This window comes from Drosophila mauritiana, chromosome 2L, assembly GCF_004382145.1.
Source record: "Drosophila mauritiana strain mau12 chromosome 2L, ASM438214v1, whole genome shotgun sequence".
NCBI lineage: Eukaryota > Metazoa > Arthropoda > Insecta > Diptera > Drosophilidae > Drosophila > Drosophila mauritiana.
In genome coordinates, this window is record NC_046667.1 from 814,131 (window position 1) to 833,987 (window position 19,857).

General features: G+C 48.9%; 9 protein-coding genes across 12 annotated transcripts; 5 read left to right on the forward strand and 4 right to left on the reverse strand.

The window, feature by feature from the left end:
* Positions 1-4,513: 4,513 nt before the first annotated feature.
* On the forward strand, positions 4,514-5,455 carry LOC117141914. The gene is made up of 4 exons (XM_033305642.1): positions 4,514-4,707; positions 4,758-4,970; positions 5,038-5,152; positions 5,208-5,455. Exons 1-4 carry the CDS (start codon positions 4,595-4,597, stop codon positions 5,367-5,369), a joined length of 603 nt encoding a protein of 200 aa, XP_033161533.1. The 5' UTR covers positions 4,514-4,594; the 3' UTR covers positions 5,370-5,455.
* A 57-nt stretch (positions 5,456-5,512) lies between these two features.
* LOC117141909 (probable ATP-dependent RNA helicase DDX28) lies at positions 5,513-7,314 on the forward strand. The gene is made up of 2 exons (XM_033305628.1): positions 5,513-6,428; positions 6,493-7,314. Exons 1-2 carry the CDS (start codon positions 5,559-5,561, stop codon positions 7,240-7,242), a joined length of 1,620 nt encoding a protein of 539 aa, XP_033161519.1. The 5' UTR covers positions 5,513-5,558; the 3' UTR covers positions 7,243-7,314.
* On the reverse strand, positions 7,304-9,868 carry LOC117141900. 2 transcript variants are annotated; one of them, XM_033305614.1, is made up of 5 exons: positions 9,408-9,868; positions 9,208-9,345; positions 8,176-9,154; positions 7,884-8,117; positions 7,304-7,826 (listed from the first exon to the last, which is right to left on the reverse strand). In XM_033305614.1, the coding sequence occupies exons 1-5, from the start codon at positions 9,762-9,764 to the stop codon at positions 7,390-7,392; spliced, it is 2,145 nt and encodes a 714-aa protein (XP_033161505.1). In that variant the 5' UTR covers positions 9,765-9,868; the 3' UTR covers positions 7,304-7,389. The 2 variants fall into 2 exon arrangements, with proteins under 2 accessions (XP_033161505.1, XP_033161496.1); XM_033305605.1 differs by having other exon boundaries at positions 9,208-9,354.
* Positions 9,869-9,940: 72 nt separating this feature from the next.
* LOC117147101 (peroxisome assembly protein 12) lies at positions 9,941-10,967 on the forward strand. Its single transcript, XM_033313871.1, has one exon. The coding sequence runs from the start codon at positions 10,016-10,018 to the stop codon at positions 10,907-10,909; it is 894 nt and encodes a 297-aa protein (XP_033169762.1). The 5' UTR covers positions 9,941-10,015; the 3' UTR covers positions 10,910-10,967.
* On the reverse strand, positions 10,960-11,836 carry LOC117147110 (post-GPI attachment to proteins factor 2). The gene is made up of 2 exons (XM_033313882.1): positions 11,177-11,836; positions 10,960-11,115 (listed from the first exon to the last, which is right to left on the reverse strand). The coding sequence occupies exons 1-2, from the start codon at positions 11,829-11,831 to the stop codon at positions 10,979-10,981; spliced, it is 792 nt and encodes a 263-aa protein (XP_033169773.1). The 5' UTR covers positions 11,832-11,836; the 3' UTR covers positions 10,960-10,978.
* Positions 11,837-12,015: 179 nt separating this feature from the next.
* On the reverse strand, positions 12,016-13,479 carry LOC117147120 (post-GPI attachment to proteins factor 2). The gene is made up of 2 exons (XM_033313890.1): positions 12,643-13,479; positions 12,016-12,582 (listed from the first exon to the last, which is right to left on the reverse strand). The coding sequence occupies exons 1-2, from the start codon at positions 13,271-13,273 to the stop codon at positions 12,446-12,448; spliced, it is 768 nt and encodes a 255-aa protein (XP_033169781.1). The 5' UTR covers positions 13,274-13,479; the 3' UTR covers positions 12,016-12,445.
* A 414-nt stretch (positions 13,480-13,893) lies between these two features.
* On the forward strand, positions 13,894-15,123 carry LOC117138437 (cleavage and polyadenylation specificity factor subunit 4). The gene has a single exon (XM_033300550.1). It carries the CDS (start codon positions 14,012-14,014, stop codon positions 14,891-14,893), a length of 882 nt encoding a protein of 293 aa, XP_033156441.1. The 5' UTR covers positions 13,894-14,011; the 3' UTR covers positions 14,894-15,123.
* A 198-nt stretch (positions 15,124-15,321) lies between these two features.
* LOC117138423 (integral membrane protein 2B) lies at positions 15,322-18,301 on the forward strand. Of its 3 annotated transcripts, none has more exons than XR_004459200.1 (4): positions 15,322-15,553; positions 16,812-17,523; positions 17,591-18,100; positions 18,154-18,301. XR_004459200.1 is itself a non-coding variant. In XM_033300533.1 (3 exons), exons 1-3 carry the CDS (start codon positions 15,446-15,448, stop codon positions 17,728-17,730), a joined length of 960 nt encoding a protein of 319 aa, XP_033156424.1. In that variant the 5' UTR covers positions 15,322-15,445; the 3' UTR covers positions 17,731-18,301. The 3 variants fall into 3 exon arrangements, 1 of the variants encoding a protein (XP_033156424.1); XR_004459201.1 differs by having other exon boundaries at positions 18,182-18,301; XM_033300533.1 differs by having other exon boundaries at positions 17,591-18,301.
* On the reverse strand, positions 18,126-19,827 carry LOC117138418 (RCC1-like G exchanging factor-like protein). Its single transcript, XM_033300519.1, has one exon. The coding sequence runs from the start codon at positions 19,797-19,799 to the stop codon at positions 18,396-18,398; it is 1,404 nt and encodes a 467-aa protein (XP_033156410.1). The 5' UTR covers positions 19,800-19,827; the 3' UTR covers positions 18,126-18,395.
* Positions 19,828-19,857: the final 30 nt, after the last annotated feature.

Sequence of the window (19,857 nt, forward strand, 5' to 3'; positions counted from 1 at the left end):
GTCCCTCAAAAGTGGCCAGAACGAAGTTCCAGAAAATGGCAAAGATACGTCCAGCCAAATGCGAATGCCCACGATTATTATGATTTGTCGATTCCCGGCCACTGCCTCCTGTTCCGTCCTCATATTTTTGCGGTATATCAATGCGAGCTTGTTTATTTATTACATTTCCCATGCACTCAGCGAAAATATGGCAGGATCTTACACTGAAAACTCTCGAGCTCACTGAATCTGAAATAAAATAAATGTGTGCTAATGAAACTCGTTTAGAAGTTCAAGGCACCTTGAAGAAATTAGATATTTTTAGAAAGCCTTTAAAGTTTTTCCTCTGTAGTAATTTAATCCAAATAACTTTGGGTTTGTTGGCACGAATCCCGGCCAAAATTCATTTCATTATCCACTCACACACACAAGCACTATCCGCAGTCGCAATTGAAATCCCGGCTTTTTCAACTTGACAAATATGCATCGCTCTTGAAAGCGGAGCTGTTTTGCATGTATTTGATTTTCTAGGCAATCTGGAGGGGAGTCCCCCGCCAGTCTGGCCGGGAGATCCCAACCCACCCGCCGGCGGGGTTTTTTTGCCAGCCAGCTGCCGGGCGAAGGTCGGAGTTCCCAGGACCCCGACTTCAACAGCTTAGCAGCCCGTGTCAATGGCTCAGTGCGTGAGAATTTGTTGCTGCGCGAGCTTAGAGGGTGGAAATCGGAGACAAGGAAGGACAAGGGCAGGTGACAGGTGGCGGCGCTCACCTGAGCCACATACATCACCGGGAGCCCCCGGTCCACGTTTAGTAGACAGTTTTATTTACGCTGATGGCCATAAATATTTGAATTACAATATAATATTTAAGCCCGAAGCCAGCTCCGTTGATTCAGCAGGGCTAGGGGTGAAAGATTTATGGCTGCCGCAAATCTACGCCAGCCACTTAATGCATTTTAATTTATTAAGCTGTCAATCTGCCGGTGCGGAACAGGCCCACATCCTCATCCGCATCCGCATTCGCCTATCCATCCGCCATCCATCCGCACAGGTGTGCCTTAGCACGTGTGGATGGGATTTGGGCAGCGAAGAGTTATGCGATTTCTCCTGGACACGAACGGAATCCAAGTTAACTGCATTACCAGGAGGAGAAGGAGGAGGAGGAGCAGGAGCAGCCACAAGTTGATTTTCAGCGGGGAGAATCAACACAGCAAGCAAATATCCGCACCCCAAATGGATACGTATTGTATCTTATTGATTGAACAAGCTCCAATACCCAGCTGGCCTATGAAGATTTGGTTTACTTTTTGATAATAAGTGTAGTACACGCAACAAGTTGCCCATTTTTCTCTCAGTGCAGGCTGGGTGAGTTGAGAGCCCGATGTCGTTGCTTGCCATTCACTTGTCGCCTGTCATCCGTCAGTCCCGAGTCCTGAGTCCTGAGACCTCCATGTCGTCGGTAGCTGGAAGTCGTGTGCCAAATGACCAATTTCAATTAGAGATGCGGAGCCAGAACATCGGAGCTTACAAGAAAGCACGCAGCACCCACACGCACAATTCAAGTGTCCTTGGGGAGCTACACGGAGAACTACTTGCACTCCGATCAACTCACCAAATAAATAAGCAGATAATACTGCTCATAAACACATCTGCAGATGGAGTTGAAAGCGATTTGTTTGAATGGAAAGTTCGGCTAACAAGTTATTGCTGCAACTTTAGGTGGCAAGCCTTCGACTTTTTTCGCAGTGCAGCCACACACTCAGCAATCTGCTGGCTGTTTAAATATGAGCAGCAGATTAAAACTTAATTTAAAGTTGACCCAGCCGGGTTTCGTGTTTCCACTTCAAGTTTAATTAATATGTTAAGCCCGTAAAAGCCGCTTCGGTAAACTAACCCCACCAGGCGGTTGTTGCTCCGGTGTTTGTTTTTTGTTCGGCCCTCTCCCGAAAAGGAAACCCCATCCCCCCTCCTACCGAGAGCTTAGGCAAACAAAAGGTTTGTGAATCGCATTCCATGGAAGATGAGGCGTCTTCAACGATATGGAGGACTTACATGTGTAGCTGGAACTCGGTTTGCATACCAATTGTCTGACGCTACTTTCGACCATTGTACTTGCGTTTCATTTGTGTTAATCCGCAAAATCGGTAGGACTACGGCTGCCATATCCAGATATGTGCAGATACATACACACAGCCTTGTATATGGCGGTAGCTGTGGTTTCATGCATTGTTCTAATGCGTGCTTAAAGCGCATTTCCAGCACGCATGAGTGCCCACAGTTGCGGTCACATGAATAGTGGTCGGCGCCTAACCATCGATTTGCGCGGCAGCTTGATAGTTCAGAAACTATTAAAAGTCGCCTAACTCAGGCAAATTCTGCACAATTGATCTACGTATGTGTACGAAGCACACGTAGGCGACCTCCACTGTGGATTTGCATGCGAATGCAGCTCCCAAATTCACGAACAAAGCACAAAGCACCACTCGACAAATGCGCTGTAATTCGAGGCGACAAGTATGCAGCGAAAATTTTAAATGCATTTCACGCACTGCGGCTGACGCACTGGCTCCAACAGCCCCACATCCCCTCCCGCCACTCGTATTCCCCCAGTGGCTCCTCCATTCCTGTCACGCCCGCAAGTGTCGCTGCCAGCCAGGGCCCACAATATTCGTTCAGACGAGGATCGGTGTTTCTTTCAGTGCAGATGGCGTTGACTTGATTGGATTTTGACCAGAACGCCCTTTGATGGGTTTGCCCACTGGCAAAATGGAGCATCAATTAGAGCCAAGTGATTTATCCAATTTGAAGCAGGAGAAACCCTTGACAGGACGACACGCGACTTTCTGATTAGGAAAATAAAACTCGAATAACTTTTCAGCAATCTGACGTCAAAGGATCTGACACGAACGCTCGGAATTGAATATCCAAAACTTTCTTCTTTCCTCGAGATACAGTTGAACTTTACTCAAGAACTGATTGCTCTCATTATGTCACATGGCAACTCAGAGGAATAACTTTTTCAAAGGGTTTCTAGGTAAGTGATATGAGTTTATTAATAAGAAGCATTTTTTCAGAACTCTACATTTTCACTAATTAAAGAGAAGACTTTCGGGGAAAGCGTGTCCTCACTTTTGAGCAGGACAAGCGCAAACAGTGTGAGAAATACATAGTTATTTGGATTGGTATAATTCGGAATTCAGAATTCAGAAAAGTATGCAAAACTTTGTCTCAGAATTTAGGCTCATTTGCATACCAGTCGCACCACAAAAAGTCAACATCTCCAAGTTCTTCACACCATGTGCACGAGAATAAGAATATTAAAATCGCATCTTGCTTGAGGTGTTCGCTTTATAAAGCCATTACCAACTATCCGGAGGACGAAGGCGGGTGGATCCTGGGCGGTGGTTTCTGAATAGTCCGCATGTGTCGGCCGGCATTTTAACACTTTAATCATTGAAATGCAAATTCGGAGCCGAGTTTTAGCAAGACATGCGGCAGAGTGGCACATGCATGTTAACACGGCCACCGGCACGCCTCCTGATTCTGCTTCTGTTCCTGGCGGGGACAGCTCAGGATTCTGGCCGGGATTTAGCATATCTGAGACCCGTGCCACACAAAGAGAAAATGTGTTTACATACGGAGGAGATGCTAGTGGGTTTTTCAAATCTCACTTAATGGTGCCTGAAAGTATGCACCAAGTTTTGAAAAACATGCATGTCCCATGGCATTTTTCCGAGTAATGTATCGAACTTTCCACCTTTTCATTTTTGTGACATTTATGGGTCGTTATAAGATTGATGTCGAAATGATTTTTCCTGTGCAGGGGGAGCACATTTCGAATTCTGCCTACTCCACAGCTGAGTTCCTTTTCGGACCCGGAAAATAATGGAAATGCCGGACCGGGCGAGCGAATAAATTAACCTGGATCGCATTTATATTCGAAAGTAGTGGCTCGGTGATGCTTAAACCTGAGTTTGCCGCAGAATGCTTCCTTTATTGCACGTAAATAAAGTCATAAAGTCATCATTACAACCGCGCCAACGAGGAGCGCACGATAAGGAGCACAAAGGACCAACTTTTGTGACTGCGATAAAAATTCGCAAATGCGCACAAATTACTCAAAACATATTAAAAACTGCGTCCCCGCCCAACAATTTGCCCAAAACGTTGCACAAATTAAAAACCCTCTCGAAAGAGCGGAGATAAAAGGAAATTCCATTGTGGCAAGTTTCCCGATGTGGCAAACTGCAGTGAAAGCACAACTTTCGGGGAAACTGAAAAGTGGAGTTATTGAGTGCTAGTTGCAAGTTCCTTCGCCGATGCGACATGTGAAAAGTTGTGTATTCAGTTCGAGAAATACACTCTGAATTTCGCGTTAAAAATGAGTTGCGCATTTTGAGTGTTTTCGAATTTGCCAGATTTGATTCTTGAATTGGTTACGTTGTCTAAAATTATTTATATATTTGTTATCATACTTTAAATCAACTCGAATACCCTATACCTACGTTCATATCAAATAGGGGTTGGTATTCACAAGCTATCTGTAAATGGTCACATATGTTCTCGGTCGCGAAGTTTTGCTTGTAATTATTATATTGCCAAGATAGTGTGAAAAGTATGAATAATATTGAAGAGGACACCGAGGCGGCCTTCGAACGGCTCCAGGCCGTCATTCCCCAGGTGAAGCAGGCCTACGAGGAAGCCATTGGACAGATCTTCTCGGACTTAAAGTAGGAGAATGGCTGATTGAGGGATTGACCAAACGCTTACTATTGCTTAGCTCCTCAGATATTGAGTCGTGTGCCTCCATCCTCGAGGAACACGAATGCACAAGCCTGGACACCGAGCAAATAGTCAGCAGCACCCAGCGGCTCATGACCAAGATCGTCCTCGATGTGAACCAGTGCTTCTTCTCCGGCAACGACGTGGAGACCAAGCTGACGACGCTGGAAATGCTCAAGGAGCAGTTTGCCGCCCACGAGGGCAAGAAGTGGTTTGTGAATGATTTTGAATTTGGTTGTCCAGCAGCACCAACCATGGTTTTTAATGCAAATCCGCAGGAACTTCAACAGTCTGTCCCCTGAGGAACTCACTCGCCCGCTGCGCATGCACAACTTGAATCTAAGCATCACATTCATGGAGCAACAGCTTAAGATACAGGAAAAGGAACTCGAGGTATGTATTTCTACCTCCGAAGAATTAAGTAATACTTGGATTTCTTGGTTTTCAGATTGCTATGGCCAAAAGCATTAAAAATCGACAGCTTATACATGATGTCCACGCTGAACGTGTGAAAGTGGGATGTATGATGAAGCAGCAGATGGCAGAGTATCAGGCCATAAAGCCACAACTAATGGAAATGGAACGGCTAATAAATGATTCATATTTGTAGGAAGAAATGTAATTTTATAAAAGAAGCAGATAATTAGTATATTAATGGTTGCTGAGTCTTGAAATATATATGAATTTCAAACTTACCGCCACAAGTGGAATTGAATTCGAGGGGCGTTTTTCAACACTTGGACGCGTGTGCACAGCTGACTTGCCGGCAAATGAAAACATTGAATAATATTTCGAAAGCATGCTGAACTTGTCCGTGGTGCTCCGAGTGCAATCCTCGCGCCATGTGGCTTCATATGCCACAGCGGCGGCAGTTAAGACTCAAACGAAGCCACCAAAGGCAAAGTCCTCGAGGGACAAGGGCAAAAAGCAGAAGGAGGAGCCCCTAATCTCCTGCAGAAGAAGACAGTTCGATTTAACCCAATACGAGCGGACGGATGCCAAGTTTGGGAGTCTTTCGCTGGCCTCCAAGGGCTGGCTGCACAACAAATCCAAGGGAGACTTCTTCATTCTGAACGCCAGCGTGCGAGGTGAGGAACTCCAGCAAGAAATGCAGGCTGTCGACGAGTTCCTTGAGAGCACGGGGATGCGTATTCATCCCCAACTCCTGGAGAACTTGCGCGTCGAGCTGGGCATCAAACTACTGACGGGAATCCAAAAGCAGGGAATGCCCGTTGTCCATGGAAAGGAGCACTGCCTGATTGCCGCTGAAACTGGGTGTGGAAAAACCATCACATATCTCCTGCCCATCTTGGACAAACTCCTCCAGAAAGAAGTGGTCACCGAGCGAAAACTCAACACCCCCCGCATCTTGATCCTCACTCCCGGCAGAGAACTAGCCACGCAGATTGCTGGGGTCACGGAGAAGCTCACCCAGGGCACCAATCTCAAAGTGCAATCTTTACTTGGCGGGAATACCAAGCAGCTTATGATGAATCCACAGTTCGAGGAGGTGGACATACTGGTGGCCACTCTGGGGGCACTTAGCAAACTTGTGACCACTGGCATCTACCGCATGGAGCAGGTTCGACACCTGGTTCTAGACGAAGCGGACACCCTGCTGGATGATACATTCACGGACAAGCTCTCCTACTTTCTCAGGAGATTTCCCGTAAGTCTTGCTAGGAGATTACCAAAGGAATCGCTTCAATCAGCTTGTTTTTCTTATTCGACAGTTCCACTTGGTAGAAAAGGAGGATGCTGGCACCCAGATGATCCTGGCCTCGGCCACCATGCCCACGAACACCCGAGAGATCCTTCACAAAGTCATCGACGTAGACACCATCCGTGAGGTGGTTAGTCCGCACCTGCATCGACTGATGCCTCATGTGACGCAGAAGTTTCTGCGCCTGTCAAAGGCCGATCGCCCCGCCACACTCATGTCACTCGTGAAGCATGATCTTGCCAAGCGTCGCCCTCTAATCGTGTTCAGCAACAAGTCCACCACCAGTGACTTCGTTTCCATCTTCCTGAACAACAGCGGAGTGAACTGCTTAAATCTGAATGGGGATATGCTGATGAAGATCCGTCTGGGCCGCTTCGAGCAGTTCCAAAACGGTCACTGCGACGTCCTTTCCACAACCGATGTGGGAAGTCGCGGCCTGGATACCACACGAGCTCGACATGTGGTCAACTTTGACTTCCCGCTCCACGTCTCCGATTATATCCACCGTTGTGGCAGGATCGGGCGAGTGGGTAACATGGACAAGGCGCTAGTCACGAACCTCATATCATCGCGCCGCGAAATCGACGTCGTCCAGCGGATTGAGCACGCAGCTCGAACAGGTGGACTTCTGCCAGATGTTAATGCCAACATCCGAAACATTATCAACAAGCGGATTGTGGCCGAGATGAAGGCTGCGGGAATGCCCGTACCCGCTTTGGGCTCACAAAATGGACATACGTCTCAGGAAGAAGCCTTTTAGTTCTGTGTTTTTATGTATTACGAGTAAAGTTGTATCACCTTTCGAAAGACCGAAGAGGCAGTTTAAAGTAAACGAAGAGTTTTATTGAGATCCCCAGGTCTCCTCCTGGACCTCCAGAAGGTCTTATAATACTTTCCCAAGTCCCTTTCAGATCCTCAGGTAGTGATAGCCACTGATGGGCGACCACTTTCTCACGTTGGTCAGGGGCTTAAAGAGTTTTCGTTTTGCGATCAGGATATCGGAGCTGGCACCGCCACCCCCACCACCGTTCGCGGCCGATGAAGGCGAGTCTGCGGAGTGGGGAACAGTCGCAACCTTCGGCTTCAGCAGCACCGGGCGGCAGCCTGCGAACTTAAAGCGTATGTTGCCCGCGCAGTTGAGCTGAAGATTAGGTGACTGGAGGTCGGGGAAAGCCTCGCAGAGAGTAGGCTTCGGTTTGAGTGCCTTGCTAGGATCGTCTCCGTGGCACATGGCTGCCGCAAGAGTACTCCATTCCAGCCGGCGCACTCCCGGCACTGATTCTATTCTGTAGGCGGGTTGTTTGGCCTTCACATACCGTCTAGTTACCATTTTTTCGTAGGCTCCTGCAATGATTTTTAGTTACTTAACCGCTTTTCGTGGAACACACGGGAGTTTCTTACGCGCATAGTGGACCAGGAAGGGCTGCAGAGCAGCACCGCATCCGTACTCCAGCCATTCATACAGGTAAACGTCATCACGACCGCCGAGGAAGATGGCAGCTGGAGCCAGATCCGACCACAAACTATCCGGGATTTCCTCGACGCGCAGTTTGTAGATGTAGGGAATAAACTCACGAAAGGCATATTCTCCCAGGGCAATGAGACCACGAACTGCTCTACTGATATACCTAAAGTCTTAATTAAGAAATCCAAAGATAAGGATCCAGGCTAACAAATTGTAAGGATGATTTACCTCTCTCACTGCTTATGTGGCGGCCCTCGAAGAATCTCTCTAGGCGTCTCTTGATCAAAAACAGGCACTCTGCATGTAGGTAACCACTTTGAGATGCCAGCTGTCCTATAGTTTCACACAGCTCGTCCACCAGGCCATTGCCGACTGGACAGGCAAAGAAGCTGGATAGGTGTTCCGTCTCCGGCTGAGGATTCATTTCCTCCTCCTCCGATTGCAGCTTGTAGATTGTGTGTTCCATGGTGCTCTCACCGGGGAACATCTGCGGTTCCTGCTCCTGTTTCTCTACTCCCATTACCTCCAGATTTTCCTGGGTTTCCGGATTAGGGCACTGGTCTGGCTCAACCTTTAGTTCTTCTTCAAACTCCATTTTGATGGAGGTGGTTTGTCCCGGATCTGGGTCAACGTGTGGAGCCTTGATAGTTTCGTAAGGTGCCATTAGCTGGCTGACAAGTACCTCTGCCAGGTTGAAGTACTCCGGCCGGCAGGCATTGTGATTAGCAGTGGCGTTGTAGTTGCATGCTCGAAGCAGTCGCCAGCATCGCTGGCTCAAATGGTCCTGCTGCTTAAAGGCTAGCAACTGGACCATCTTACTCACTATCACTCGGTAGATAGATCCCATCAGGGGTGTCTGAAAAGCATGGCAGACGGCGGCCGTCTGGGATTTGCTGTCCGCAAAAAGGGCGGCCGTCACCAGGCTCTGGACGCACTGTCTTAGTTGCTCAATGTGCTTTTCATCCACTGGACAGATGCTCTGAAAGTCTGCATCATCAGGTGTGCACAGATTGACTTCTTTCTGAAACTCTGCGCTCAGCTCGAAGATCTTATCCGAGTGAAAGTAAAAACTGCCGTCATAGTCGATCCGATCCCAGTCGCTGTCCATCGCACCCAGCATGGGCGGCACATCGGCATCTTTTAGCACTTCGTTCACCAGGTCGTAGGTCACCACTCCGCCCGAGTGGCGAGAGTATATTTTGACATTCTGAGAGATCAAGAGGTTAGACGGTTAAATGATGTGCATTATGGCCGACATACATTGATCAGCTCCCACACTTTGTAGGAGGCATCTTCCGCCAAACGGGCGCACACATCCTGGGACAGTTCGACATCGGTCTGGTCGTGCTGCTCCCAAAAGATCTTGATGCTGCGCGGATCGAAGCCAGCATAGCTCTTCTGATGACCCTATAGTAAAGAGGTTTTGTTTCATAAGATTTCCTTGAGAGTGATACCCTTACCATTCGACTAGAGTTGCCGGAGGTTTCTGCGCCCCCCATGCCGCCTGCAAGTCCGTGCCCACCACTTCCTGCGACCGCAAATGAGGCGTCAAACAGATTGTAGTTACCCAGACTAGATGTTGGCGTGGTGGGCGTTGTCACCATGTTTAGGTGAGTGGGCGTGGCCGGCAGGCTGCCCACTGCAATGCCCCCGCTCACTGCGGATGCGCTGGAGGATGATGCGGATGCCGACAGGGAATTCTTCCCAGTCAACTCCAATTTCGCCGACTTGGATCGCGACTTTGTGGACTTCTTGCTGACCTTGCTTTGCGATGACTTGTTCAGCTCGTCAGGATTGCCGGCGCCAGAGGTTTTCATCTTCTTGGCTGTGTATAATACATAAATGTATATATTTTCATGAGTTGGTAAATAAACAACGAAGCTGCTGCACAAAAAAAACAAATCTTGCCAGATTATTAACCCAACTATCGATGGCGCCAACGACCTATCGATATATTTATGAACACTCGGCTGTTTTCAAGACAAACCCGATAACAACAGTACTGATAAGAACAACAACACAATTTGTATTCGAATTTGATTCAATTTATTTAAATGCTATAAACACAATGGCAGAAGCGGCCAATGTGCGCCAGAACCTTCAAAATGTGCCTTCGATCTTCGAAATTTCGGCGGCGGAGACGCTGGACAACCTGATTTACCCGGCACTGAGCAAGATATTCGACTACTTCGGATTGCGGCTGGACTTTAAACTCTGGGGAAGTTTGAGGATTCGGGAGGAGCTGTCGCCCTTGCTGACTTGGATGCTGCAGTACCTGTATCTGCGCAAGAGGGCCTCCTCCTTCGGGGAGAGCTTCTACGGATTGCAAAGGACGGTCACAACCACAGGGGATCTGCTGAACCGCAGGCAGCAGTTCGCCTCTGCCACACTGCTAACCTTCATGCCTTACGTGGAGCGGAAGTTAAGGAGCAGGATCATCAGGCACGAGGACACCAGTCCCTGGGAGCAACGCCTTCTAAGCGCATTTCATGCTTTTCATGCCGCCAAGGCGGCGTATACATTCCTATACCTCGTGAAGTACGCCTCAAACCACTCGCCCATCTTCAGATTTTTGGGGCTGACCCTTCGCTATCCCAGCGAACCTCCTAAGGAGGATCAGTGGACCTACGTGGTCCTAAAGATGTTGGAGGTCTTGGCCTTCTTCCTGCAGTTCGTCCAGTGGTGGTACTCCAACGACCAGCGGCGGAAAGTGGGTGGAACTCTGATAAATCCCGAAGCGATGCCGAGAAAGCAGCTGCCCAAGGAAGTACAGCAGAGCCTTCCCCAGAGGGGCAAGTGCCCAGTCTGCCTGCTATCCATCCAGACGCCCACTGCCTGCTCCGTTTCCGGCTACGTCTTTTGCTGGAAGTGCATCGTTAGCCACATGAAGGAGCACGGCACCTGCCCGGTCACCCAGTATCCCATTAGTCTGGACGACCTGGTGCGCATCTACGAGACGTAACGTTAAGCATTCCTTTTGTGTTTTTTGCATGTTTTTGTTTAATACATTTCATAAGGAATTGGAAAGTGTTTACATCTCGCTGAGAAAGAAACCCAAACGTTGGTCGTAGCATATGTAGACGTGGTAGAAATCAAAGTAGGCCGTGCACAGGTAGATAAAGAAGCACTCACAGGAGATGAACTCGCCCATACCGAATACGGAGTAGGCTGCAGAGGACCCGGGCATTAGAATTGTAAACATCCTTCCATTCGGTTAGATTCTACTCACCCAAGGGAAAGCAAAACTTCTGATGTATAAAGTAAAATATCCACATGACCACCACCCAGACGTAGTAGGTGAACACCAGCCCGCTCTTTAGCCGCAAGGTGAATTCCTCATGCAGCTGCCCGCTCCTATCGCTCATATAGTACTTGGCGCACACAAAGGAACCTGCCATATAAATGGCACACGATACGAATAGCGACACGGCGATGGTTATATGCAGCAATGAGTCGCCATCCTCTTGGGGAAAGGTGCCCCATAGCAGTACGCTGGAACTACTGACAGCCATAATGATGGCCATCAGGCAGCCGACACTGCGGACCGGCCTGCGCAGATTCCTCCGATAGAAGCGGAACTGCAGCCATGCACTGGCAATGAGAAATGGGAACTCCAGCCAGCAAGCCAGAGCCCACACTTTGTGCTGAGACTTGGCAGCTGCCGATGTGGTGGGAAAGATGTTGAAGGCATTACAGGTGGTATACGTGGTGGACTGAAAGTCCGTTGTGATGGCCATCACCAGGTTGTATGCCATGCACACGGGCAATTGCAGAAGCCCGAGTGCGAGAATAGGACCAACTGAGACGCGGAAATGACGCCTCGCCTGCAAATCCTTGATGGAGCTGGGCAACAGATTGGCTTGATCCTCCAGAAAGTGCATCATTCAAGAAAAGGTTAATCTAGGACAATTCGGTCAGGCAATGCTACACCTTCTTTTCTATCTCTAGACAAACTAAAACACTGAAATAATGACACATAAAACTAAGACGGTTCAATCTCAACAGTACTTAAATATGCATACCAAGCATATTAAAAGGTGTACAATCAATTAAAAGGTGTACACACAATTGGAAGCAATTAAAAAGTTCATTTATCTGAATTCTAATAAATACAATTTTAAACTTACAAAATAATGAATTAGAACATTAAAAGCCAATAAAAGCAAATTCAGTACGTATAAAATAAAACCTTATTGAAGCCTTGTTCCTAACTGAGCATGTGTATAAATAATGCACTACAAAATGATGGAACTCGGTTCGAATTTAACTAGATCCTTTAGGTGTAAAATCGTGTTAGAGCCTAAAGCTAAAAGCGTGTGTATGCATCAGATCCTGTCATACTGAATCGTCTCCTCTCGGAATCCCTCGGAAGCAATTTCCTTTTGGTAAAATTAAGTAAACATTGAGCTTAAGCTAATACCGCGTATGTACACAATACTCGAGGATGACTGGCTGGCTGAAATGGCGGCGCAGGCTGGAATTGATCTAGTTCATTGGTCTACGATTGTGATAGATAGAGACCGTGCTTGGCATCACACACCACGTTCAGGGCGTAGAAGTCCCAGTAGGAGGTCATGTGGAAGCCCATGTTGGTCAGCACCACGATGTACTCGAACAACGCGAAGAAGGTGTAGACTGCGGAAAGAAAAGGTTCATTATTAGACAATAGGGGACTCACAGCCGATTCCCACTGACCTCCCGCCTCGCAATGTGAGTTGTGCCTCACGAAGCAGTATCCTGCCAAGCCAAAGGCCATCACATTTACCAAGAACAGATTCCTCTTGTACCTCAGCGACTTCTCCTCGTGCGGCAAGAGCACGGTCTTCCGTATATTCCTGTTCAGCAGGTAGGAAACCAGCATATAGCACTCGGAGCAGGCAATGAACACCACAAACGCGTTTCTGTGGGTCTCATAGTGATCCGCAGAGGTCCAAAACGACAAGCAGAAGAGGGCCAGATCCTCCACGACGTTCAAGAAGCAGGCCAGGATGCCCAGCAATCTTCTGCTCCGGCGGATGTGTTCCCGATAGTGCTCCAAGTAGATTTTGGCCACTGCCAAACGGAGCGGTAAATGCAGAAAGATGGCCAGTCTCCAGACAGTTTTTTGGGGCTCATAGTTCCCAATGGCCGCCGAGACTGAGGGCAGATAGTTGGTCACATCGCAGTGGGTGTAGGTGCTCCTAACGAAGTCAAAGGTCAGAGACCAAATCACGCAGAAGAAGAATCCTCCCAGGGGCAAACTAAGAGCCACCAGTGCCAGTCTCGCGAAGGGAAGCCGGAAGAGGACGCTTTTGGGATCACTGAAGCGCTCGTAAGTAGGCAGCATTTGACCTTTGGAGTGGGTGGACTACGTGGGGTGTTGGTTGGGTTGGGTTCTTCAGCGGCGCTCGCTCCTCATTTTTTAGTTCCTCGCTCCCAAATTAACTAATGGCTCTTCACGCGGATTGCTTACGTTATAAACATTGCGAAAAGTTGTAAACAAGTGATCGATACCAGCTGACTATCGGCCTCTGGCGGCGGGGGTGGTGCATCATCGAATTTACTCAGTGTTTAATGTTTTAATTTCGAAGCAATTCAAGTGTGTAAGTGTAAGTGCACTTTTAGAAACTGGCTCGTCCAAGTGTAGATAAGCCGTTTTATCAACAACACTAACGGGGCGGATACTTAATTTATATTCAATGCTTTAGCCGCCAACAGTGCTGACCAGTACCAACTGACTTTTGTAGCTAAATAGCTAAAATATTATTACTGGTGGTTGAGTTATATAAGGTCATAAAAACAAGTATTTTTACTATAACTAATCTCAAATTAAAAACATTTGGAGATTAAAAATATTTATATACAAATATCTATTTCCTGATGTGGACAGATTTGGCTAATAAAAAGCCAGACGGCCATGCCTGTCTCGCCTTGCGAATTATCGATATCGATAACGCCGGTTGCGTGTCAGCACTATTCGCACTGAAACAACAAAACACGCGCAAAAAAGAAGAAGGAAACTGCATTGTTTACCAGATTTTTGAGTTTTTCCTCATCCATTCGAGCATCGGCGAATCCGTCAGAGATGGACATCCTTTTGGCCAACGTGAGTGGGCTGCAGTTCAAGGCTGAGCGGGACCTCATCGAGCAGGTGGGCGCCATCCCGCTGCCGTTCTACGGCATGGACAAGTCCATCGCGGCGGTCTGCAATTTCATCACCAGGAACGGGCAGGAGTGCGACAAAGGGAGCGCCTGTCCCTTCCGACACATTCGCGGGGACAGGACTATCGTGTGCAAGCACTGGCTGAGAGGACTGTGCAAGAAGGGCGACCAGTGCGAGTTCCTGCACGAGTATGACATGACCAAGATGCCCGAGTGCTACTTCTACTCGAGGTTCAACGCCTGCCACAACAAAGAGTGCCCCTTTCTGCACATCGACCCGCAGAGCAAGGTGAAGGACTGTCCCTGGTACAAGAGAGGCTTCTGCCGCCACGGTCCCCACTGCCGGCACCAGCATCTGCGCCGAGTCCTGTGCATGGACTACCTGGCCGGCTTCTGCCCCGAGGGCCCGTCCTGCAAGCACATGCATCCCCACTTCGAGCTGCCCCCACTTGCGGAACTGGGTAAGGATCAGCTGCACAAGAAACTGCCCACGTGCCACTATTGCGGCGAGCTGGGCCACAAGGCCAACTCGTGCAAGCAGTATGTGGGCAGCCTGGAGCACCGCAACAATATCAACGCTATGGATCACTCCGGCGGACACTCGGGCGGCTACTCCGGCCACAACGAAGGCGCGGAAGACATGCAATCCAATCACCACAGTCAGCCGCATGGTCCCGGCTTCGTCAAGGTGCCCACGCCCCTGGAGGAGATCACCTGCTACAAGTGCGGGAACAAGGGCCACTACGCGAACAAGTGTCCCAAGGGCCACCTCGCCTTCCTCTCCAACCAACATAGTCATAAGTAGGACGCTCTGCTCTGTATGATTAGACTGTAAGAGTGCAGAAATAAAGGTCGAAAGCGGTCTGCATGGTCCGCTGCGTAGTCCAGAGGTCGTAGGTTCCCAACTGCCGCAGGCGAACGTTTCAATCATTCTATGTTAAAAAACTCATTCGCATTTTCGAAAAAAGTCCCTAAAACTGCCAGTAGAACGTATTGTGTTATCAGCGAAATAAACTTCCATAAGATAAAAGTAAACAATTCGTTTTGGGTTTTCTCCAAAAATATAAATGTATCTTGTTTTTTCGTTTGTAAGATAACAAATTTGTACAATTTTTTATTCGGATTCAAGTTTCGAATTTTTGGGCGGCGAATCGTCGTCTTTCCCAAGTTCGCAACCACTCTAGAGTTGCCTCACTTTTGGCCACATCTTTCGAAAGGCACTACGGAGAATAAGAGCTGGTCACACTGGCTTGTCTGGATCGAGATTTCAGCTCGTCAACAATTGCGCACTAAATTTTCAGTAAAAACAAACAAGTTGGTCGTGCGGAGACATCGAGAACACAGCATACGAGCAGCCATGACAATTCTGGGAAAACTGCGGGGACAGCCCACGGACCAGGAGAAGGTGCCCCTGCCCATGAACCTCAACGACGAGGCGCTCATGCACCATGGTTCCCTAATCGCAGTGAGTTTTGCTTGGCATCGCATCTGCGATATGTGTCCTTATTTTTGCGCAATCGTGCTGTGTCCTTGTCCGCCCCTCGCGCCCTGCCCACCTCCGTGTCCTTCGTCCTGCGGCCCGAGAGCCACAAGTCTCGTGGTGGGTGGGTGGATGGATTCCGAATCGGAATCACTAATTCGGAATCCATTCCGAATTACAGCCTCAGCAGCAGCAGCTCGCCATCGATTTTTCCCCGCCCAAGCTCCGCACTCCTTGGTGTCCTTGTGGCCCCGTGCTTCCCCTAAACCCACTGCCCGCATGCAACCCCTGCTCCACTCCAAGTGACGTGTGCCCATTCACTTTCCTGGGCTCTCCGCGCCAAGGACTCGCTCGCTCGCTCCCCGAGGTCAGCGCGGAGGGGTTTCCTGTTGCTGGTGGAGATTGGCCCTGACGGCTGGGGAAAGACACTTTCCGTGCCAGTTGCAGCCCTTTGTGTGCTGCTGGCGCTGTGCACTTTGACCTCGATTCGTGTGCACGGGTATCCAGAGAAAGTCGTGTCTTATCAGCTTGGCACCTAATCAATCCCAGCTGCCAGCTCCCATCTCCCAGCATATTTGCCCATCTGCATGTTGTATCGGTTTTATACGATTCGCATAGCCAGCAGTTCACTGCATTCAGTGGAGATATTACTAATCTTGCAACTTGAATATTAGCGATTAATAAATGCAGAGATATATATACAATATATATATATTCATTTCCATATGAGTTATACACTACATAGGCGAATGAGGTCCACTCTAGTGCATGCAAATGCCTTCAATTGATTAATTTGTTGCAAGTGGATCTCTTCTGACCCCTCAGACTAATCTCTCGCTAACGACGTATCTTCAGAGTCAATTTGGACTTAGCAATGCAATTTGCATTGTTTATAGAACAAGAAAAGGCATTGCAGTGAAAAATTATCTTGCTGAGCTGGCGGAAAATATAAATGTGTGATTAATATTCAGCAAGCTCAAACCTTTCGACTTGTGGAACTTCCACTATCAACATTTCAGTCAACTGTCTTTTATTTGTATTTTTCTACGACTTATCGTCGTTTTTATGACTTTCCACTGGAACAATGGGTGATAAGGAGACCGATATAACAAGTCGGTCATTTTAGATAGCTTCAGATTGTAAATAAAACTGTTACTTTCCATAGCAATTTCTTGTTTCTCCGAAATTGCAAGTGACTTAAAGGAGTATCCCATATTGTTAAACCCCCATTTTCCTCCTGCAGCCCAAGGTCGCTTACAGCGACAATGAAGCCGACGCGGAATCCATGGTCTTCAACCGGCCGCAGCACCATTGCATTAAGTCCTTTCTGCTGTTCCTGATCGCCGTGGTCGTGATGCTCCTGGGTGTCCTGGGCGGATGGACCCTGTACCGAGTGTACGCTCCGTCGCACAGCAGCATGCGCTACCACGCCCTGTGCGAGATTCCCTATCCGGAGGACTCGATGGAGATGGCGCGGGTCTACCCGCGCACCGTGGAACCGTTCGCCCTGAACTGGCGCTCCTTGCTGCCCGAGCTCGCACAACCGATGCCCAACAGTGGATCGCTGGACGAGAGCCACTTCCGCGAGGACATCGAACTGGACGGAGACAGCGATGACGAGGGCTACGCACGCGTGGACGTGCCCGACTTCAAGGATGGACGTAGAGGTCGCTTCATGCACGACTTCAAGGAGAACCAGTCGGCCATTATCGACACCACCACCGGACGGTGCTTCATCATGCCCTTGGATCGGGACACGACCCTGCCCCCGACCAGCTTCGTGGATCTCATGAAGAAGATGAGCACTGGCTACTACAACATAGATACGGAGCGCGTGCGGCGCCAGATGCGCGTGGTCACGCCCCGCATCACCGATGTTTCGCTCATCTCGGAGCGGATTGCCAACGAGTGCTTCGATATGAAGGTGTACATGATGGAGAAGTTCGTCTCAGGCGGTGAGTACCAATGGCTTAGAGGTGCCAGCAACTTACTGATCCATTCCCATTCCCCGACCCATTGCAGTCTCGAAGAGATCGGCCGATCCGCTGCCGGAGTCAGCCAAGTACGCCGAGTTCATGGGCAAGGGCGTCATCGAGTACGACTTGGCCAACATCGCCGAGGTGGATGCCTACGAGGCCAACGAGGCTAGGCAACAGGCCTGAGCTTTGGAGAAGGAGGATCTTTTAAGCTACAACACCCATATGATAACACAACCTAGACAAATTATTACTTAGAATCGATTTATACATACACAGAGTCATGCCTACAAGTCTAGATCTGGTTACCACTGGTTAGCAGGACACACACCCACTCCGGGTGGATATATCATCATTGGCCAAGCGAGTTTAGCAAATTATAGACCCTAGTAAGGAAGCATAACGAAAATGTACCTAGAACGCAATCAAAAGCGATCGACGAAATTGTGACAAATACGTGAAATGTATTAGCCTCGAGGGCGAATTGAGAGGATGTGGAGAGATCGGATCGGATTACGGATCGGTACACGCGCACAGACACACTGCGGCATTCCAAGTACATATTTTATATATATGCTCTTAAACTCTATTCTAACAATTAATGTATAGAACGGATTCAGATCGAAGCTATTTACAGCAAAAACAACCTGAGGGCGGACAACACGGCAACTATCAGCATGCGTAAGAGAAACAAGTAAATTAATCTAAATGTTCTTTAAACTACTTACATGTATTAAACGCGAATTTGTGATCTTTAGCAGTGTGATCTTTATTGGTGGGGCTGCCACTGGCAATGGTATTTTCGACTAGAGTATACTTTAAGTTAACTAATCTAAAACAAACAGCTTAGTCTAGAAGAACGTCTTGCACAAGGCAATGGTGTGATCCACTCCGTAGGCCACTTTGGTTACCTTTCCGTTGATGGCCGCCTTGAAGGGGAAGAACTGGTCCTTCTTGTGGCCCAGTCCCAGATGCCCGAACCTGTTCTTGCCCCACATGAAGAGATCTCCGTCCGAGTTGACGGCGCCCATGTGAAACACGCCGCATCCGATGGAAACCACTGTTGTTTCGTTGCTGAAGTCATTTCGTCCAAATAAAGGCGGCAACAGATGCTGTGGCTTGGATGTTTGCTCCACGAAGGGTCCGAAGCCGAGGATGCCAAAGCCCCAGGTGTACACCAGACCCTGGTCGTTGAGGGCCATGCAAAATGAGCCCCCCGCAGCCACATCCTTGATTTTTCCGATGGACTTCGTTAGTTTGAGAGCTCTGGGGATATTTATTTGGGTTTCGGCCAGCTCTGAGTCATCTAGTTGTCCGTACTCCGAATTGCCCCAACCAAAGGCATCGCCCGCCTCGTTAAGGGCCAAAACGCAGTCTGAGGAGCAGCTGAGCCGCACAATCTTCTCCTTTTCCACATCTCCTCCAATCAGGGTTATCTGCCCGGCGGTGTGGTAGTTTCCCTGACCTGTTTGACCATCCGCACCCCAGCCACATGTGTAAATGCGTCCCTTTTTGGTAAGAAACATGCTGTGGTCCTGGCCGCACTCCACCTGGACCACCTCGTCCTCCTTGCCGCATATATCTTCCTGTGATATCCTGTGGATCAGGGCGCTCTTGCTGTACCGTTCCTCCTCGATGATGGAGCGGCCACATTGGCCGTACGAATTGTTTCCCAGGGTGAAAATGGTTCCGTTTTGGGTCAGAACCACCAAGTGAGCTCTACCCGCCGACATGCTCTTCACACGCATGTCCTCGTCTGTTTCTCCCTGGACTCTCGGCAGTTTAATGGCTGTGGGATAGATGATCACGTCCAGGTTGGCCGGATCATTGGGATTTCCCTTCACCTGGAAACCCAGTTGGGAGTCGGTGTTCAAACCGCTGCCAAAGAGCGTCTCTCCGTCATCTCTATTCACGGCGTAGACCGTGAATCCGTAGCCGGCGGCCACGTCCGTGATTTCGTTGTTGTTGGAGAACTGCAAGCGGGTGGGATGATGCACCATCTCCGTGTAGCGTTCCTTGGCCTTCTTGACGTTGGTCTGGAGACCGAGGGCGCCGGTTTCCTGAAAGCCCCACACGTAAACTCGATGCTCATGGCTGTCCGTTGTCTTCGGCGAGTACTCCTTTATCTTCGACTTGTCCTGCGCCAGCACACCCCTCTTCGCCGTGGCTGTGTACGATCTGCTGATGCCAAGCAGAATTCTCCGGGTTTTCAGCATGGTATTCCGGGTAAAACCAACCATGTAATCCAAAATCATAACAAAAACGCCTCTCTATATCGATAGATCCGATGACCGGACAAGTGTTGCACAGCGC

Bases quoted from the DNA above. Each gene is read 5' to 3' on its own strand.
- LOC117141914 (XM_033305642.1), top strand. From the start codon at position 4,595: ATGAATAATATTGAAGAGGACACCGAGGCGGCCTTCGAACGGCTCCAG. The intron at 4,971-5,037 runs GTTTGTGAATGA...GCAAATCCGCAG, and splicing joins GCCCACGAGGGCAAGAAGTG to GAACTTCAACAGTCTGTCCC. The intron at 5,153-5,207 runs GTATGTATTTCT...CTTGGTTTTCAG, and splicing joins TACAGGAAAAGGAACTCGAG to ATTGCTATGGCCAAAAGCAT.
- LOC117138418 (XM_033300519.1), bottom strand. From the start codon at position 19,799: ATGATTTTGGATTACATGGTTGGTTTTACCCGGAATACCATGCTGAAA.
- LOC117147120 (XM_033313890.1), bottom strand. From the start codon at position 13,273: ATGCTGCCTACTTACGAGCGCTTCAGTGATCCCAAAAGCGTCCTCTTC. The intron at 12,583-12,642 runs GTCAGTGGGAAT...TTCTTTCCGCAG, and splicing joins CTCACATTGCGAGGCGGGAG to TCTACACCTTCTTCGCGTTG.
- LOC117138437 (XM_033300550.1), top strand. From the start codon at position 14,012: ATGGACATCCTTTTGGCCAACGTGAGTGGGCTGCAGTTCAAGGCTGAG.
- LOC117141900 (XM_033305605.1), bottom strand. From the start codon at position 9,764: ATGAAAACCTCTGGCGCCGGCAATCCTGACGAGCTGAACAAGTCATCG. The intron at 9,155-9,207 runs GTATGTCGGCCA...TTGATCTCTCAG, and splicing joins AAGTGTGGGAGCTGATCAAT to AATGTCAAAATATACTCTCG. The intron at 7,827-7,883 runs GTAAGAAACTCC...AAATCATTGCAG, and splicing joins CTTCCTGGTCCACTATGCGC to GAGCCTACGAAAAAATGGTA.
- LOC117138423 (XM_033300533.1), top strand. From the start codon at position 15,446: ATGACAATTCTGGGAAAACTGCGGGGACAGCCCACGGACCAGGAGAAG. The intron at 15,554-16,811 runs GTGAGTTTTGCT...TTCCTCCTGCAG, and splicing joins ACCATGGTTCCCTAATCGCA to CCCAAGGTCGCTTACAGCGA. The intron at 17,524-17,590 runs GTGAGTACCAAT...GACCCATTGCAG, and splicing joins GGAGAAGTTCGTCTCAGGCG to TCTCGAAGAGATCGGCCGAT.
- LOC117141909 (XM_033305628.1), top strand. From the start codon at position 5,559: ATGCTGAACTTGTCCGTGGTGCTCCGAGTGCAATCCTCGCGCCATGTG. The intron at 6,429-6,492 runs GTAAGTCTTGCT...CTTATTCGACAG, and splicing joins ACTTTCTCAGGAGATTTCCC to TTCCACTTGGTAGAAAAGGA.
- LOC117147101 (XM_033313871.1), top strand. From the start codon at position 10,016: ATGGCAGAAGCGGCCAATGTGCGCCAGAACCTTCAAAATGTGCCTTCG.
- LOC117147110 (XM_033313882.1), bottom strand. From the start codon at position 11,831: ATGATGCACTTTCTGGAGGATCAAGCCAATCTGTTGCCCAGCTCCATC. The intron at 11,116-11,176 runs GTGAGTAGAATC...GGTCCTCTGCAG, and splicing joins GAAGTTTTGCTTTCCCTTGG to CCTACTCCGTATTCGGTATG.